This window comes from Podarcis filfolensis, assembly GCF_964270895.1.
Source record: "Podarcis filfolensis genome assembly, chromosome: 10".
Lineage (NCBI taxonomy): Eukaryota > Metazoa > Chordata > Lepidosauria > Squamata > Lacertidae > Podarcis > Podarcis filfolensis.
In genome coordinates this window covers 52,392,073-52,411,567 of record NC_139612.1, presented here as the reverse complement: position 1 = coordinate 52,411,567, position 19,495 = coordinate 52,392,073, and the positions used below count along the sequence as shown (strand labels likewise).

The 19,495-nt window shown below is 42.7% G+C and overlaps 1 protein-coding gene across 1 annotated transcript; it reads left to right on the top strand.

Annotated features, from left to right (window-relative positions):
- Positions 1-1,595: 1,595 nt before the first annotated feature.
- Positions 1,596-5,266, top strand: SPIC (Spi-C transcription factor). The gene is made up of 3 exons (XM_083574183.1): positions 1,596-1,742; positions 3,162-3,270; positions 4,139-5,266. Exons 2-3 carry the CDS (start codon positions 3,234-3,236, stop codon positions 4,591-4,593), a joined length of 492 nt encoding a protein of 163 aa, XP_083430309.1. The 5' UTR covers positions 1,596-1,742; positions 3,162-3,233; the 3' UTR covers positions 4,594-5,266.
- Positions 5,267-19,495: the final 14,229 nt, after the last annotated feature.

Sequence of the window (19,495 nt, the reverse complement as noted above, 5' to 3'; positions counted from 1 at the left end):
ACCAAGACTTGCTAGGACAAGCCTTTGAAGATGCCTTGGAGGTGTTACAGCAACATTCCTATGGCGACTGTAATTATGTGCCAGGTAAAAAGGCAATACTAGTTATATTCCAGCTTTGTTTTATTTTATTTGTTACATCTTTATCCTGCTCTTCTTCCCAAATGAGCCCAGAGTCCCAGGTTCTGATTATGTGTAAGTTCCAATTATTTCCGAATGTCAGAATATACATGAAAAAGATGCACTGTCTGTTTCCTCACCTGTCCCCCAAATCTGATGTGTTCAGCATAAAAAACTTATGGTAAATTACATTATGGACAAAGAATCCAGCAAACAATTGCTGGAGTATGTTGTTGTTTAGTCGTTTAGTCATGTCCGACTCTTCGTGACCCCATGGGCGCCAGGCACTCTTGTCTTCCACTGCCTCCCGCAGTTTGGTCAAACTCATGCTGGTAGCTTCGAGAACACTATCCAGCCATCTCGTCCTCTGTCGTCCCCTTCTCCTTGTGACCTTCATCTTTCCCAACATCAGGGTCTTTTCCAGGGAGTCTTCTCTTCTCACGAGGTGGCCAAAGTACTGGAGCCTCAGCTTCACGATCTGTCCTTCCAGTGAGCACTCAGGGCTGATTTCCTTAAGAATGGAGAGGTTTGTTGTTCTTGCAGTCCATGGGACTCTCAAGAGTCTCCTCCAGCACCATAATTCAAAAGCATCAATTCTTTGGCAATCAGCCTTCTTTATGGTCCAGCTCTCACTTCCATACATCACTACTGGGAAAACCATAGCTTTTATTATATGGACCTTTGTTGGCAAGGTCTCTACTTTTTAAGATGCTGTCTAGGTTTGCTGGAGTATAATGTGTTTTAAATCTAATTATTTATAGTTTCATTTCCACACACATCCTAGCCATTCCTTGAAAGACCTCAGGATAGCATACTTATTCCTTCCCATTTTAATCTGCACAACAGCCCTGTGAGGTTTGTTTGGCTGGAGGATTATGGTTGGTGCAACACCATCTTCTATTCAGCTTTGTGGCTGAGTGAAAATCTGAACCTAGGCCTTCCTAGTCCAATACAGTAAGCCATACCCATCAACTGCCCTGGAAAAACGGTGACATCCCATTTCCCCCCACAAGAGTATGGTCGCCATTTTGGGTGCCTCACTCTTGTGTGATTTTGGGCCAAGATCTTAACCCAGGAAAAAAAAGATTGGGCACTGTGCCCCTCAAAAATGCTCTTTCTGGGTCCATGATCTTGCATGGGATATTGGACTTGGAAAATGGTGTCCTGGATTTGCGCCGCATTGTGTAAAATGAGACGCATCTCAGAGTGAGCTCTCCAGTAAAGTAGAGTTTCAGGCATTATCCTCCATGTGGAGATTATTTTTTTATATACTCTTAGTTTTAAACTGTTTGTATTCTCTGCTTAGCATTTTATTGCTTGAAGTTGCAATTTAGCATTTAACTGTAAGCCTCCCAGCATATTGCTATTGGGCAGCAAATAAATATTGTAAATGAATGAATGAATGCCCTGGAGCTTATTCTTTACCTCTTATTACACTTATTTACACTTATTTACACTTACACTTATTTACACATATTTTTTACCTCTCGCTGACATATTCTGTTTATTTTCCCCAAGAAGACTTTAAAAACTGTCTGACTTACCATCACCATTCTCTCCAAGCAAACCCAAGTTACCTATCAGATAAACCAATATATAGTTGGAGTGAAACACCGACTTTACTAGTAAGTAAAACTCAGTATTTAAGTGCAGGGGTGGCGGCGGAGAAACGAAAAATGCATTCTATTCTATTGCATTCTTGACATCAGAGGTGGGAAGCCTGTTTCAGCCCAAGGGCCATATTTCCCTTCTGGGGGCCGCATGCTTATAGTGAGTGAGGCCAGAGGTAACAAGCGATGCCTATGCCCCACCTTTGTTCAGTAGGCTATATTCCAGTCACACAAAATCAAAAGTTTCTACATGTACACAACCCACATCTCTCTATCCAGGCAAGCAAGAGGCATCATCAGAGTTCAAGGATGCTTCCAGCTGAGCAAAAGCAGGAGGAGAGTATAGAACAGGACCACTGATGGGTGGTGTTATGTACTGAAGTTCTCACCCTGGCCACCAGGGGGAATTGTGTATATAGTTTTCACGCAGGTCCACGTCAGTTAATTTAGGCAGGAAACCCTGAGCTGTTGTTGTTACAGTGTTGACAGCTGGCTGCCTATAAAAGCAGGCTGGCTGAGCTGTGTTCAGTTCAGTTCAGTTCAGTTCCAGCTTACTTATAAAGAACTACAGTGGTACCTCGGGTTAAGTACTTAATTCGTTCCGGAGGTCCGTTCTTAACCTGAAACTGTTCTTAACCTGAAGCACCACTTTAGCTAATGGGGCCTCCTGCTGCCGCTGCGCCGCCGGAGCACGATTTCTATTCTCATCCTGAAGCAAAGCTCTTAACCCGAGGCACTATTTCTGGGTTAGCAGAGTCTGTAACCTGAAGCGTATGTAACCTGAAGCGTATGTAACCCAAGGTACCGCTGTACTTGGAGAAATCTCTGTGTCGTCTGCTTTGTCAACCCACTACTTAATAGGTGGGAACCATGTGTGGCTTTGAGAGAGTCTCAAGTCTCATCCCTGACTAGTTTCCCCTGCCCTGCTCCTACCATCCTCATTTTAGCATGAAACTCTGAGGTGGGGAAGACTTTGCATGTAGACTTCTACTTGTGTAGACTTCCCTAGAGTCTGGGGCCCTGCATAAGCAGGGTTTCAGAGCTTTGGGAAAGCTGCGTGCATAGAAGTCTATGTGTGAAGTCCTCTTCACCTCAGAGTCACAGCATGGGCATAGCCAGAATTTTTGTTAGGGGGGCAGACCTTTGGCTGGGGTGCGGGGTAGAACCTCAGTTTACTATGAATTTTTATGTATTTTTGTTGATTTAGGGGGGCAGCTGCCCTTCCCTGCCCCCCCAGCTACTCCCATAACAGATAGCCACTGTGGGATTAGCCCAAAGTCCTTCATCATCAGAGGCAAGGTCAAAGGCATAGCTCCACAGACCTTTGCTCCTTCACTTGAAGAAAGCTTGGGTCACTGTGGAATTCTAGAGAACAGGTAAATAACTTCACTCCGTTTCATGTCTCCTCACACTATTATTGTCCATTTCTTTAAGAATACAGAGGCAGATTTCTATCTGGGTGCAGCTGAGTACCATACTCTGCAGACCGTTCCAGAAAATCCAGAGATGTATGTCATACCTTTGCAGCAAAAAGGCAGGAAAGGTTTGTGAACATTCTGGAAATTACATGTGTGCATTGTTTTGATTCTAGATCAGGGTTTGTCAACTTTTGGGGGCGAGTGGGCATTTGGACTAAGCACCATGGGCACCAGCCACAAAATGGCAGCTGTGGGAGCATGACATAACACAAAATGGCTGCCATGGGGATGTGGCATAACATAAAATGGTTGCCGAAGAGGCATGTCATTATGTCTGCCACATCTAAATGGGTATCTAAAATAGCAGAAAGAGAGGACCACAAAATTATATGGGCATGCCCCATCAATTTTATGGGCAGTGAAAGGCACTTATATCAGCTACCGCTGTGCTCACTCACACAGAGAAGCTGTTTGCACCTCTCCTCTGTTCAGAATGGAAAGGAAAGGTAGGTGTCAAATCCTGACATCCAATGAAATGTGGGGTCAGGGGTATTTTACAATTTGGCCATTGTGAGGAGAATTTAGACAACTAATGGACCACTGTGAACAAGTCGTTCTGCACTTCGCTGACAAAATCACTTGGATCCATTCTGACTTGGATGCTATAGTTGATACAGATCTGGTGGATGTAACTGGCCTCTGCTTGTCTGGTGTTAATGAATACTTTTCAATTTGTACAGCCCAAGGATGCTAGATCCTTGTCCTTCCTGGCTCATCAAAAGGGCCAGCGGGGGTGAAGGGAGGAGTCAGAGTCTTCTTACATCAAGGCATGGTTCCAGCATGCCTGAAGGAGGCAGCTATAAGACCTTTATTGAAAAAGCCTCCCTTGAATCCCACCAGGTTGGATAATTATCAGCCAGTCTCCAATATCCCATTTTCGGGCAAGGTATTGGACCTGTTTAATTATTATTATTATTTTAAATTTCCTGATAGGCAGGAAGAAGCTACGCCTGTTTGAATATCTTCACGAATCTCTCCATAATCCAGACCTGGCAAACTGCATCCAGTGGTTAGATAAGCCCAATGGCGTCTTCCAGTTTGTTTCCAAACACAAGGAGAAATTGGCAGAACTGTGGGGGGAACGCAAGGGAAATCGGAAGATCATGACCTACCAGAAAATGGCCAGAGCTCTGAGGAATTACGGAAGAACAGGAGAAATAATCAAAATCCGAAGGAAACTGACCTATCAGTTTGGTGCCATGGCTTTGCAAAGGCTCTCTCTGGCTTGCTTTCCTGGGAAAGAGGGAGATTTTGATCTCTATTACCAAGGTGATCAAAAGTGCCAGTATGCAGACAGCTGGCTTTCTTATCATTATTACATGTATAACAAGGATCATGAACTACAGCAGCTTTATAGCAATACAAATCCATTCTGTTATGAGTATTAGAGAAACTTTGAAGGACAGCAACTCTTCTCCAGTGTATATTCCCCCAGCCTCTTGAGATATCACATTATGCATCTGCACGTTTTTTCTTTTCTTTTTTATGCTCCCTAAACTATTAACTCACTAGAAACCTGAAAACATATGCAAGCTTTCAGATTCACGTAAACCATTCTTCAGTCTTAGGTGTGATGGCCGTAGGAGATGTTTAAGGCTATATTCCACATGTGCCTGGGAGTAAGTCCCACAGAAACTTAGCAAGGCTTACTTCTACACAGACATGTACACAATTGTGCTGCAAAGCTCCTAAAAGAAGGAGAAGGGGGAGATCAATAACACAGGGAACAGACTATTGTAAGAACATCTAAATTTTAACAATATTGATTTAGAGGATCTATTTATTTCAACAGATCTTTCTTCCAGTTAACTGCACCCTCTTAAGCATGCTTACTTAGAAGTAAAGTCCACTGAACTGTATCCCCAGTAAGTGTGTACAGGTCTGTTGCCTTAATGGTAGGGTTTAATGGCATATTATAATCACAAACCCAAATGTTAAGATCTCTGAGCATCCTAATGTGTATAACACATCAAGAATTACTGTGGCTTGTGTGTCTACAATTGTTTGTGCATTTAATTTGCTTCTTACTGTATGTATCTCATTAAATATCACTTTATCTAACAGGCATTATTATATGGGAGCTTTTTGTTATTAATATTCAGCAACAGCCAGCATGTACTAAAATCCTCATAGGCACAAGTGGGTCATTAACTATTACAGTTCAAAAATCTTCAGAAATGTTGCTTGCATGAAAGTAATAATCATTAGCCCCTCCAAATAATTATGGTTTATTTTATACATATTTACATCTAAAGCCTTCAATAGAGAAACGTCCTAAAATACTCTCCTGTCCCCCTTTTGCACTTGAAATAAATAGATCCAAGGGCAGGCCTTTGATCCTTGCTGCAAATCCTTCCTCCCCTACTGAAATCCCTTTGCCCTGCTCCTGCAGAAACCTAAGACAGCGCCTCTGATCTAAAGGCTTGTTTAAATATTTTAGTGGTAGTCTAAACTCAGTCATCACAAGTTATAATCATTTAGAGGGACTTGAGGCTAGCAAATGATGATTGGCACTGAATTAGAAAGAGGATTTGCAAGTAAAGTAATATCACACTGTATATGGGCGAAATTACTGTGTGTTGCTATCAGATGACTCCCACAGTAACTTGTGAGAGATGTAGCAACCAGATTCATAGCATAATACAGTCTGTCTCAAGAGGTTTAGGTTTTTTAAAGTCTCTAGTATTATGCCACATGAGAAGCTAGCAAGCACAGTAATTAGAGAACAAGCAGTTGAACTCACACCAAACTTTCCTCAAGTTTGTTCTTCTTAGTGTACCCATGAAACCCATTTAAAGATGTATCTAACTTCCCATATCAGCGATCACTGAATTTAAACATAAGCAAGCATTATGAAAGATTTCCCCACTCCATACTAAATCAACTGAAATCTAGAATAGGTGTCCTATACCTCTGCTTTGATTGCAGTGCCCTCTGGGCCAAGCCCAACCCTCTAACCAACACGAGAGTGGACAAGCACTTGTTTGCATTGCAAAACTAACAAGTCAGACAAACAGCACTTTAAACTCTCCGTATAACCACTCCCACTCCCTTAAACAGTCATTTACAGCAACTAAGAGGAGTTTTGGACATAAGAGGTCAGTGACAGGAGCATGCAGCTGGTGTTGCTTCTTTGTAACATGCAAAGGGGGAACCTTGCTTCAGGAGGGATCTGCATCCACATCTGAACCTTGCACATATCCTCATAGGAGTTTCCCTTTTGACGATGGAAAGAAATGCTGCCGGATAGAAGTCTGGGGAGGAGGGAAGAGGCATAGCTGTGTGATAGAGCACCACCTTCCCTGCAGATGGCCCCAGGTTCAATCCTGGCATCTCCTGGTAGGGCTGGGAATAACCCCTACATGAACCCTTAAGAGATGCTTACTGTCAGCATAGACCAGGGCTGTGTAAACACAATACTTTCAACACACATTCGAGACACATTTCCCCTCTCATTTCTGGACCCTGTGGTTTGTAAGAAGGCTGGTGGGCTTGGAAGAATTGGGTTGGTGGGAGAGTGACTGATTTGCCTTAATGGACATCACAGGCCATTGCGAGAGCATGGTGCTGGCCTAGATGAGCCTTTGGCCTGATCCAATGGGGCTTATCTTATGTTACTTCTTAGGCAAGAAGAAGGATATCAGCCTTGTCAGCAGGAGCCCTTGTGCCGGACAGGTATGCTTTGATAGGAACAGGTTGTGTGCATGCTGGAGTAGCAGTGATTATAGAACTATAGAGTTGGAAGGGACTTTGAGGATTATCTAGTTTAACCCCCTGCAATTCTGGAATCTCAACACGTGGTCCTCCATCCAGTTCGAAACCATGCTGGACCCTGCTTAGCTTTGCAAATGTGCTAGCCATTTTATTGCTGCACCATTTGAAAAGAGACTGGATGGTGACGGTCGCTACTGTGCAGTTCCTACCATGGATGTGAGGATACTACTTGTGTGGCTTTTGCTCCAGCATCTGGACCTTTAGGGCTGATGCTATATAACCAGCTATGCCGACACAGTAGGTTGTGTGAACAAGACCTTATATTACTGCTTTAATGTTGTCAGATGCCACATGGTGGTGCTATATGTCAACCTTGTTTTCAAGCTAAACTAGTTTCATTCGGCACTATAAGGACCAAACTAGACTTGAAAACATGCGGGATTTTGCAAAACACAGATTGCAACAGCTCAGAGGCAAGTGATAGTTAACAGGGCCAGAGTATGCATGGACCACTTCCTCCTGTGCATCAATCCTGAAGAATTTCCTTCTGAAGCTGGTATTTGCCTTGGAAGGTAATACCCAATTGGTGGCAATGGGGGAGTTCCTAGTAATGCAACTACCCCCTTCGAAGAGAGAATTTCCTCAAGACAGTGGCAAGGAGAAGGAATGCCTGCCCTGATCTCCTTAATTATCACTTTCTGCTAGCTGATGTGATTTGCATTTACAAAAAAAAGACACATTAAATGCAAGGCCCCCTTTAACATCTGGTTTGGCCCTGAATCTGGCTTCCCTGTCCTTCTCCTTATCTTTCAGCATTATTTCAACTACTGTACATCCGCACAGGGCTGTCAGCTTTTGAACCAGACCCCTCTGCAGCTTTTAACAGCAGTTTCACCTTCAGCAACTAACAGGTGGTAACATTTTTTAAGGAACAAAGAGTCTTGTGGCACCTTAAAGAGTAACACATTTATTATGACTTAGGTGCCGTGCATTCATTATATTAAATGTTTAATATTGAAATGCCCTCCTTTCATGGATATTTTTAAAGCACTAGTTGCTGGATTCTGCATACCTTTTAAAAGAACTGATGAAGGTGAGGCCACACACCCTCCCTGCCCCATCAGTTGGCATCCCATTATCCAGCTAGCTCGTTCCTGTATAGGTCCAAAGTCCACATTCTAAAAGGAAGACACTCCAATTTTATAGACTCACACAGTATAGACTGGCTAACACAGGATTTAGAAAGTCCTCCAGATGTTGCTGAACTACAACTCCCATCAGCCCGAGATGGGTGGTCAGTGGTCAGAGTTGATGAGAATTGTAGTTCACCAACATATGGAGGACTAAACCCACACCTGAGCTACTGCATCTGTATAATGGGAGGACTTCAGACAGATGAACAGATCCTGTACTTAGCAATATACCTTTGGCTGGAGATGGGTAATGGTTCACAGGCGCACATTCACATCATGCATTCAAAGCACTATTTAAAGCACATGGCTCCCCTAAAAGAATCATGGCAACCACAGTTCACCCCTCACAAAGCTACAATTTCTATCATCTTTAACAAAACTGAAGCTCCAAGGATTCTTTGGGGGAAGCCACGTATTTTAAATGTATGGTGTAGATGTGACTGAATCATCAGTCACATGGCAACCTCCTTTGAGTTGTTAGCTCCTGGTTTTCATTGGGACTTTAGCACTCAGGGACCGGAGGTTTAGTTTTTCCTTTCCCGAATGGATTCCCACTGAAATTTTCCATACACAATGCAGTTAAGACTTTAAGGGGGAAAGCTCACATTGGCACCAATGGGAGCTTTTTACTAACAGCAACTGCAGCATATGCTGGATGTGGTGCTTTTCATTTAAATTACAACAGGAGAGGGATGAATAAGACCTCCCTTCATGTGCTGTGGTCTTAATAACATCCACCCACATGCCTATGCTTATTATTATTATTTTTTAATCCATACTATTAACCCAACATATAGGCTGACTCTGAAGGAAGAAGAGGAAAAATGCCCATTTTCACTATGAACAACATGGGGCCAATATTTCTCATGAGAGGAAAGAGCTATCTTATTAAGAATGTGTGCATGGAACAACTTCTGTTAATACTGTGGATTAGAAGATGAACCTCAGTGCGACTGGACCGTATTAGCAAGATGCCATCGGCACGCAGACAGAGTGTAAATTGGTGGGTGGAAAAACAGATCCCTTTGGACATTCCAAAGTCACATAATACAAGCCAAGGGCCGAAGACCAATGGAGAAGTAAGAGAAAAAGCAGCTGGCCACAAGTCCCAGAAGAATTGCTGGGAGGAAAAGAATCCTTGGAAACCAGTAGAATTGTTACTTTATTAATCATCAACCCCTCAGTTTTTGATGTTCCGTGGTGAGTGTGGATCAATAGGTAGCAAAAATGGAATCACACACACACACACACAGGCATTGGCAGGCATGGGAGAACCCCACAATTTGCAGAAGTGGAACAAATCTTTAGAGGGGGGAAACGGAAGTGGGAGAGGACATAATTCCTAATCCCTATGAGGACTAGGGATGTAAGAAGGTGTTGTTGGAGGCCACCAGGTGGCGCGTTGGAAGATGGCTGACAATAACATCTCTCTGACCCATACGAGGTAATTAAGGGGCTGCTATGGGAAGTATGCAGTCTTCCTACCCCCCCCCCCAGGAGATGGGGGGGCGCTGCCTTGCCAGCGGTGTTCACAATGCACCCCCTGATCCGAGAGATGGGGGTGCTGAACACTTGGCACGAGCCCTCGGTGAAGTCAGATCTTCCTGACGCCGATTCCAATTAGCGCGTGCTGGTTGCTTCAGCTCGGAATTATAATTGGAAACATATGATTGGAAATGAAGCTGAAGCACATACATCAAGTAATGCTCGAGAGATAAGACTGCTGATTAATGGATCTCTGTGACAGGGAGTGACGGATGGATAAGTAAATCTTCTGATGAATCACCACTAGGAGACTGTATGTTTGGAACGAAGAGGGGGTGGAGGAAAAAAAATTTTTTTTCTTTGCACGATGTGATATTAATAACCCTTCACCCCAGATAGAAATAAGATCGTTGCGTTTTTATTAATCACAAGCAGGAATTTAAGAACTGTGTGGGATGGATTATAACAGGAGAGAGGATTGGTGAACGGTGAGAAAGAGGAAAATTTTTATGACGCAGTTAAAAAATGGTGTCTCGCCAAGACAGGCTTGCCGGAGAAAGAAGGACAGGGGGAGGAGAATCAGGATCGTTCGAAAGAGAAGGAATGTTGGAACACAAGCTTGACCTGACAGAGCCCCCTGATTCATTTGATTTATTTGGCAAGCCTGAGAAAAATAAAGGACAGACCGAAGATTAATTTTGTTTATGGAAGCGTTGAACAGAGGCTGTCCCTGAGTGATATAATCTTTGAAGAGTACAAAACCCACACAGAGATGCCTGTTTTCAATCTGCTTGTGAAAATCATCAGAGATCGCAAAGAAAGGAATATACGATAACAAGAAGAGAAAGAAAGTAATAAAGGACTATCCGGATTGAACTGGATAGAACTGTCTAATTAAAGCAGTAATATAAGTGATGCTTGGACTTGTCCGGAGTTTTGGACTCGTGCGGAGCTTGATGTATGGGTACCCCCAACAAAATTTAAAATTTGGCTGTATAATTTGGAACTAATGTGATTTGGATAATGTGATGTGATTGGCCTGTTAATAAAAATTATTTTTTTTAAAAAAAGTAAGAAGGTGTTGTTTTCCACTGTGCTGTGTATTCCTCACATACAACACCGTTTCTGTCCTGCTGCAGTTCATCTTCCACCAAAGACTACACCATTTGTCTTGCTGTCTGCTGTGGTGAAACTATGTAATTTGTGTAACTAATTACCTTGTCATGATGTTGTTCCACCCTGTTCATTTCAATGCAAAGGAAACACCACACAAATTGAGAGGGGTTGTAATCAGTTATGTATTGTGTGCAGACTGAAAGCAGCAACAATTTCAGTTCCCTTTCCCACTTTTGTTGGAATTCTGTGGCACCCCTAATGGGGGCTGAGCATATTGAATGGCCACAGGATACTGATGAGGGCAGGCAGGATAAAGGGGGAATGGATTGGAGTGGCTTGAAACCTGAACAGAAACACACTGCATTGCAACAATTTGTTGCAGGTCCCCTTGAATATTCTTTTCAAAGGAGTTACAAGGTCTTCATAGCATAAATCCCTGAACTGTGGGTCACAATTTAATGGACTATCCTGGAAAATCAACCTAGCATTGCAATAATCCAAACTATATGTGTTTCTTCATCATCCATTAACAATCTTGAAACTATGAGACTTCCAATATTCCTAAAGTTAGCTACCATATAATTGTTATATATTGTGAGGATTTGATATTTGACTTCAAGTCCTTAATTGCACTTCTATAATATACTACTAATCATTATCATTAAGAAAATGTATTTCAGTTCATTTTGTGACCTATTAAATCCTGGGATTGTCGCTTAGAATGATTAGGCTTTATCCCAGCTTAGGTCTGGCTCATATGATGATACAAAACTTATGAGTAGGGATGCTGAGGGCTGCCACATACCTGCTGTCTGTCCATTGTGCCCTCCAGATCTTGTTGGGACCCCAAAACATCTCACTGCTTCAGGACTGGAGTGCACTGGGCAAAGTTACTAAATACATTCTAGAATATTCCCTCTACCAGTGGTGGGAGGGTTGGTGGCAGGGAGACCAGCAGTAGATGGAGATAGAACCAATGACAGGCAGAGCCAACCCTTGATTGGCTGTAAGGAAGAGATATATAGGTCACCGTAATCAGTTCAATACATTATCACTGTATGATGCATGAATGTAGCTGATTTCCATTATTCCTGTTGGGATGTTGGAAATGTGAATATTAGCTGAACTTACACAGTAAGAGAATGCCTATAGGGCTGATTTACCTCAGTGGCTTGCAAATGATCCACAGAGGCACACAGAGTCCCATGGGTACTAGCACCTTGTAGGTGTGAATGCTACTGCCATATCTGGAATGTGTTGTTTGAACAAGTATTTAGTTCTGGAGGAATAAAAACAAATAATCTCCACTAGCTCCATGCATTCATTATTGCACAGTGGTTTATTTTCAGAGATTTTGCTCTATACATTGAAGTTTGCTCAGTTTCTGAGGTGTTTTCTTCAAACCCTGAACAGTAATTCACCTCATGGCTGTCCTGAAGACTGGTGAGAAAAGCAACACCTAATTAATCAGTGGCAGATGCTGTTATTACGGGAAGTCGGCAAACACCCAACAGTTAAGGTAAACTGTAGTGTAACATTAAGCTTAGCTGACAAATTTCCAAGTCTTCTGATGGTAGGAGCTGAGGAGTGAAGCTACATCAGAGGTAATGTGAAACACTTCTATATGCCTATGACAGAAGGTAATGCTGCTTGATTCAGAACTGGAATGAGATGCATTCTAGAATATTCCCTCTCTCCCTCCCACTCACAAAACTTCCAGTCCAACCAGAAACAAATCACGACTGCTTTGGCTCTAGTGGCAATGGCATCAAAAAAGCTGTTGTTCTCCACCATCATTGTCTGCCGAATGTCACTGCGGAGCTTTTCTGAGTGGTCTGTGGTCTTTTAAAATACGACACAGTAGGAAATAGCATTTGTATCTGTCACAATTTGTTTTTTTTTAAAAAAAGATATTTATTGAAGTTTTACAAAAACATAAGTTTACAAAATGAAAAAAGGTCATATAAAAAGAAAAAGATACAAAAAAGAGAACATAGAAAAATACATGAAAAAGAAGAAAGAGGAATAAAAATACAAAATACAAAAGACATCTGTATCTGTCACAATTTGGACTCCATATTTAATTCCAATCAGTGGAGGTGTCAGTGGCATTGTCTGGTTTTTGTTTGCTGGATGATTTTCAGTTCTTAGGACCTGAAGAAGTGTTTGTAGAAGCCCAACCATCCACATGTATGCTTGGACGCACACCCCCCCCCCCCCCGCTCATTGCATCTAGCAAGGAAAGGATAGCTTGGCTGGTCCAGGAGGTGGGGAATACGTCATTAAAAGATGCTATGGTTCTATGCTCCTTAAAGGAGGTGGTAGTGTGATCACTCCAGAAAAAACATCATTGGATCCAGAAGATCTTAACAAATATAGGCTGGGAAGGGTACACAATACTTCTGCTACTGCATTGAAAGAGGCTGGGCATTATGGGTATATTAAGCCACCGATACTGGATCCTGGTTCTAATTAAGTGTTGACATTTATCTTTAAAGCCTTTCACAGTTTGAGCTCTTGAAGCATTGCCCCTTCTCCCATGTGCCTACCTATCTATGTCTTGAAGCCATTCTCCAAGTGCCCCTTTGAGCAGCAGATGACCAGATGTGAAGAGGCCTTTTCAGCAATGGCCTCATGGCTGTGAAATGCAGTCCCTTCACCGGGCACCTACACTGATGGATTTCTGGCACAAGGAAAATATCTTTTCTATTTACCCAGGCTTTAAACATATGCAGTAGTTTACCACAAATTTCCCTTTGTGAAGTTGCTTAGTGTTTTTAACTTACTTAATCTGTGGTGACCCTCTGTTCTGTTTTTTTTAAAGTGGTCTTTCTGATGCTATAGTAGTGTTTTTGCTTGCTGCATTTTATTGTATCTTTATTGTAATTGTGTTTATTTTAACCCATTCTTATCTTTGTAAGCCTATCCAGAAAGCCTCAATTATAAGCTGATCTATAAATAGCAGCTTATGCATGAATGCAAAAATAAATACACAAGTCATACTGGCCTTTCAGCTTCTTGTCCACAGAGAGAAATCCTGCCTGTTTAGTTTTCCCTGTAATTAGGGTCTGGGGTAAAATACAAGAAGAGGCCTGATGGCTCAGGCTAAAAGCCCAGTCTCTAGACCAGTCTCCCTTTCTCAGTGGCCAGTGACATGCCTCTCAGAAGGCCATAAGTACCGGTACAACAGCACATTCCCCACTTGCAATGCCCAGCGACTGATACTCAGAAATGATACATTCCCCACTTGCAATGCCCAGCGACTGATACTCAGAAACACACCATCTTTGACCTTGTAGGGCAAACACAGCCATCATGGCTAGTTGCCACTGATAGCCTTAGCCTCCATGGATTTGTCTAATCCTTTATAAAAGTTCTCTCTAGCTACGAGCCAAATAACAGTGGCCTGCCTGGGACAATGCTGTGTGACAGAAACATTTACCATACTTATTAGCCACGTGTTGTGGCTGTATTTGGGACAATGCTGTAGCAGCAGGAGGACATGCCATTATTTGCATCACCACTGTTAATTCTGCATTACAGGAGCACGCTGCAAAGTTAAAATATAAAGCCACCGCTTGTGTTGCAACAAGCTCTTGCCCTCCGCTGCTGGATCATGCTTGGTGTTAGCAGCACTCCTGGCTCTCCTCCTCACCCTCATCTGAGGGTTACATACTTCCCTAATGGAGGCAGCTTGTCCCGTCCCAAGTATCTGGTGCCAACATAGCTACAATTCCGGATGAGCTCCGTCTCTCTGGGACACCTGCTGCCGGAGCTCAAAGTGATGACGTCAACGGCTTATTGGTGGGAGCTCAAGCTCTAAAACCCATGTAGCTCTGCTTGGGGAAGAACTATGATTTGGTATTAGAAGGAGGGAATCTCTCCAACTTTGGAATGAGATTGCTCAGATTTTGCAATTTGAAGGTCACAATGGATGTGACGTGTATAATTAGAGAAGGGTGATCATTAAGACGATGTTTGTATATTCAGCATATATTGAGGTGGAACTGGAAGACAAAATAGCCAACTGATTTGCCAGTTAAAACTTTTAGCCTCCTGGGGTGGTAATGCAAATGAGGTCATAGATGCAATGCATTAGAAAAGGGGATCTTGTGTGAACCTTATGAACAAGGTTTGAGAATGCATTGATTTATAGATCTATTAGAAATAAATTGATATCTCCATGGTAGAAAATATGGTCAATTATCTGTTAGACAGAGGAATAACATTTCCCCTGATAATAAAGGATATGACCAGGGATGTATTCATAATGCCTGTAGCAAACATTGTCACATCAGCAGAGCTTGTTTACCAGCCTGGCACCCTCCAGATGTTTTTAGACTACAACTCCCTGATGTACTGGCTGGGGTTGATGGGAATTGTAGTCTAAAATATCTCCAGGGCACCAGGTTAGGGAAAGCTTGTTTAGAGCCACTTCATATAGTCAGGTTAAAAAAACAAAAAACTACTGTGAATACAACATCTAAATATAGAGCTAAAAATTTAAACCTCCAGTCTAGTAGAGTGTATTTGGGACTATGCATGTATAGACTTTTTAAAAAAGCTGAAATATCATTAATCAGCTGTTTGAGAGTGAAGGGGAGGGAGGGGGGCTGAAACCCAAATAGCTGATCACCCAGATTTTAGCCAGTGTGGTGTAGTGGTTAGAGTCTCAGACTAGGACTTGGGAGACCAGAGTTCAAATTTCCACACAGTTATGAAACTGGGCCAACCACTCCCTCTCAGCCTAACTTGTGGGGATTAAATGGGGAGGGGGGAAACCATGTATACCACCTTGAGCTCCTTGGAGAAAAAGGTGGGATATAAATTCAATCATTCAATCAATCAATCAATCAATAGATAGATAGGCCGGGGACATGCATGTGGCTGTCTATTTATATGAGTGCATGGTCACACCGCGGCGGGGTGAGCTCCCATCGTTCGGTCCCAGCTCCTGCCCACCTAGCAGTTCGAAAGCACCTCTAAGTGCAAGTAGATAAATAGGTACCGCTTTATAGCGGGAAGGTAAATGGCGTTCCTTGCGTTGCTCTGGTGCTCTGGCTCGCCAGAGCAGCTTCGTCACGCTGGCCACGTGACCCGGAAGTGTCTTCGGACAGCGCTGGCTCCTGGCCTCTTAAGCGAGATGAGCACGCAACCCCAGAGTCGGTCACAACTGGCCCGTACGGGCAGGGGTACCTTTACCTTTACCTTTATGGTCACTAGATGGATCAAGTGCATGGGCATATGTATGCTGTAGCTGCACTCATAAAAAGGGAATTACTTAAAAGAAAACTAAGGGTGCAGTTGTCTCTCCACCTACCTGGGAGTGAAACCCATATGGAACTCAATGGGACTTTCTTCTGAATAGCCCTGTATAGGATTGCTCTGTTAAATAACTTTCCACAATTCATCAAACCTGAGTGAAATTTCTTTAGGGCAGTACATCATGAATGAGTATTTTTAAATGGGCTGTAAATCAAGCTATAAGAACCAAGCTCTTTGAGCAGTGGAACGTGAGACCAGCAATACTTTCTGAAGGCAAAACTGCCCCCCATTTGTCCAGCCACTTGTGGACCAATATGAGTGATGATAACTTAGGAAAGTTCCTCACATTTCAAAACTCACACAGTGACTATCATGTTCTTCCTCTCGCTATCGTAGCCCCCACCCTTTCTCTCATACTGTGTACATGTGTTTGGAACCTTCAGCAAATGCTGACAGTGAAGGCTTGTTTTTTGTTTTTTAAAAAATCACAATGCAAAACATAGGCCCTATCCACACCATACATTTAAAGCATTATTATACCACTTTAACAGTTGTGGCTTCTCCCAAAGAATCCTGGGAACTATGTTAAGGATGCTGAGAGTTGTGAGAAGACCCCAATTCCCCTCACCGAACTACAATTCCCAGAGTTCCCTGGGAAGAGGGATTGATTTTTTGTCCACTTTTGAGAATTATTATTTCTGTGAGGGGAATAGGGGGTCTCTGAGTGGCAGGAGCCTCTCAAAGCTTTCTCTTTCCCTGCTGTACTACCTTGGATACATTTATCAGGATAGGGTACTGAGAGTTAGGAGACCTCAATTTCCAGAACTACAATTCCCAGAATCCCTGAGAAGATGGATTGATTGTTAAATCACTCAGGGGCCTCCTAACAATTCTCAGCATGCTGTAGTTCCCACAGGGGTGGACTTTGGTGATCTTTCTTATTATGGTGCCCTGTGCAAGGCCTGGATGGGCTGAGTCAGTTCAGAGTCAGGGGGCTATTCATCGAGAAGGCTGCTTAGTGAATCAATACACCTGCATGCAGATCCAGCATCTCCAGACAATCAATTTATTTAAATGCCCTTAACAGTCTTGCTCTCTTTAAGCCCTTTTCATCTTACGCTATCACTGATATTAAAATCCTTTAAATATATTCACTAGCTAGATTAGGCTTTTGGGGCTTCTTTTTGAACTATCTCCCCTAGTAGTCTCTTCAATAGCAATTTGATCTGCAGCAATTTGACCAGGTTTAGCTCCATGTTGTGGAAAACATTACCTGCTAATTTCTCCATTCTCTGTTAAAAGAAGAGCGCAACTTGGAAGAGTGCTGATAGCTACAAATCCTGCTTTTTTGTCTTCCCAGAGGCATTTGGTTGGCTACAGTGGGCATAGGATGCTGGATTAGATGGGCCTTTGGTCTGATCCATCAGAGCTCTACTCATGTTCCAAGGGACAGGAATAGGCCAGGCTGGTCTCCCTGTTGCCCACCCCACCCCCATCAGTGTAATTACATAAAACAGAAACAATTTGTGCAATTGCTTGCCTAGTCAAATAATCAAAGAGTCCTGCACTGTATGTTCCAGCTCTCCGTGTTCAATTTATGCTTGCGTTTTCCCCCCCAGTTGCTTATTTTGGGGTGTTAAAGAGACTATGGATTGGATCCATGGATATATATTGCCTCTGAACTGAAAATTCCATATAGCCATATTGTGTATTTAAAAAGAGGAGCTGTGTTAAGATTTTTACTGGGGACACCAGAGCCTATATTCTTCAAATATACAGTAATCTGCTCTTTCTGTTCTTCCTTAGACAGGTATTTGCCACAATGTCACCTTCACCACCCTGCGCTAGCAATTATTTTAGCTGTTCCTTCTCCATAGCCAAGAGTATGTTTGTGCGTGTCAAATGCAATGCTTTTATGATCCAAACTGCCCACATGCTGGAGAAGGAACACAACCACCCACAAGATGTCAGATTACATATTGGCTGGGTCTCCTTAAAACATTGTGCACGAAAGCCCTTTGAAGCTTTTTTGTTGTTAATCTGCCAGCTATATTCCCATCGCTGGCTCTAAGGCTGATCTACCTGAGCATCACTTTGTAATCTAGCCTAATACTCTTTGTCTTTGTTCTGGTCAGTTCTGAGCAGAAAGATATGATTGGAACATCTCATATGGTGCAGCTTATTTGGCATAACAGGAGGGGAGATCTCAGTTTCATAGAATCAAAGAATCTTAGAGTTAGAAGGGACCCTGAGGGTCAACTATTCAAATCCCCTGCAATGCAGGAATCTCAACCAAAGCATCCTTGGCAAATGGCCATTGAATCTCTGCTTAAAAACCTCCAATGAAGCAGAGTCCACCTTCTCCTAAGGAAGTCCATTCCACTGTCAAACAGCTCTTACCATCAGAAAGAAAGGTCTTCCTTACGTTTCGTCAGAATCTCCTTTCTTGTAACTTACGGTAAATCCATTGGTTCGAGTCCTAACCTCCGGAGCTGGAGAAAACAAGCTAGCTCCATCACATGCCATCTTTAAACTGCTTTGAGATAGACTTTTTGTTCAGTGATAAGAAAGACTTTTTTATGTTGCCACATAAATATTTCCAGAAAGCTTCTGAAACATTGTACTCCAGAACACTATTCAGGATCAGCCCTACCATTAGGTAAAGTGGAGAAGCTGCCTCAGGCAGAACATACTGCCCCTGCCCTCCTGAGTAAGGAGTGGCAGGAAAGTGTTCAAGGAAAAAGCTGTATGTGCCACATGGCCTGACTTCTTTCTCCTAAGCTAGCCTGATGACCTCAGATGTGATGGAGGATGCTGCCCCCATCATCAGTGTTTGAAGTGAGATTTAATTGCCAGTCTGTTTGGCTTCTATACATGGAAAGGGTTGGTGGTGCTCCATCTTTTCCCTCACTCCAGGCAACAAAATGTGTTAGGCTGCCCCCGTGCCTATTCCAACCCTCTTTCTATTATTCTCTTCTAATATCCAGCTCAAAAAATAATCTATATGCCAGGGAGAATTCACCAAAATTCCATTCCATCTTTCCATTTCTAACAGTTCCTACAAAGCAGGCAAGTTACCTAAATGAAGAGAATGGTATATTTCTTTTCATAATGACAGGTTGTTTTTCCCCCAGTTTAAAGGCTTCAGATTACTGTCTGTTGAAGACTTCATTTTGATTCCTCTCACTTTCCTCGTTACAAAATTCCAAAGAAAAATACTGACTTTGTTCAGTAGCTAGGTCTAAACCCATGACATGGTGATCATATTGGCTAGTGGACAGCAGAAAACGTCACTAAAGGTTTTTCCCCCGTGAAAAGATGGGGAGGGGGGCACATGGTAGAATTTTCTTTTTCCATTCAATTCTTGAGAGCATATCTCTTGCAGCTAAACTAGATTTTATGAAAGACACAGAGCTGAAGAATCATGCCCGCTTCTCTTCCTTGTATCAACTAGGACTAGGGAAATACATCATCTGCCATGATGTCACTGTGCTCCTCATTGCCCCACCCTCAGAAG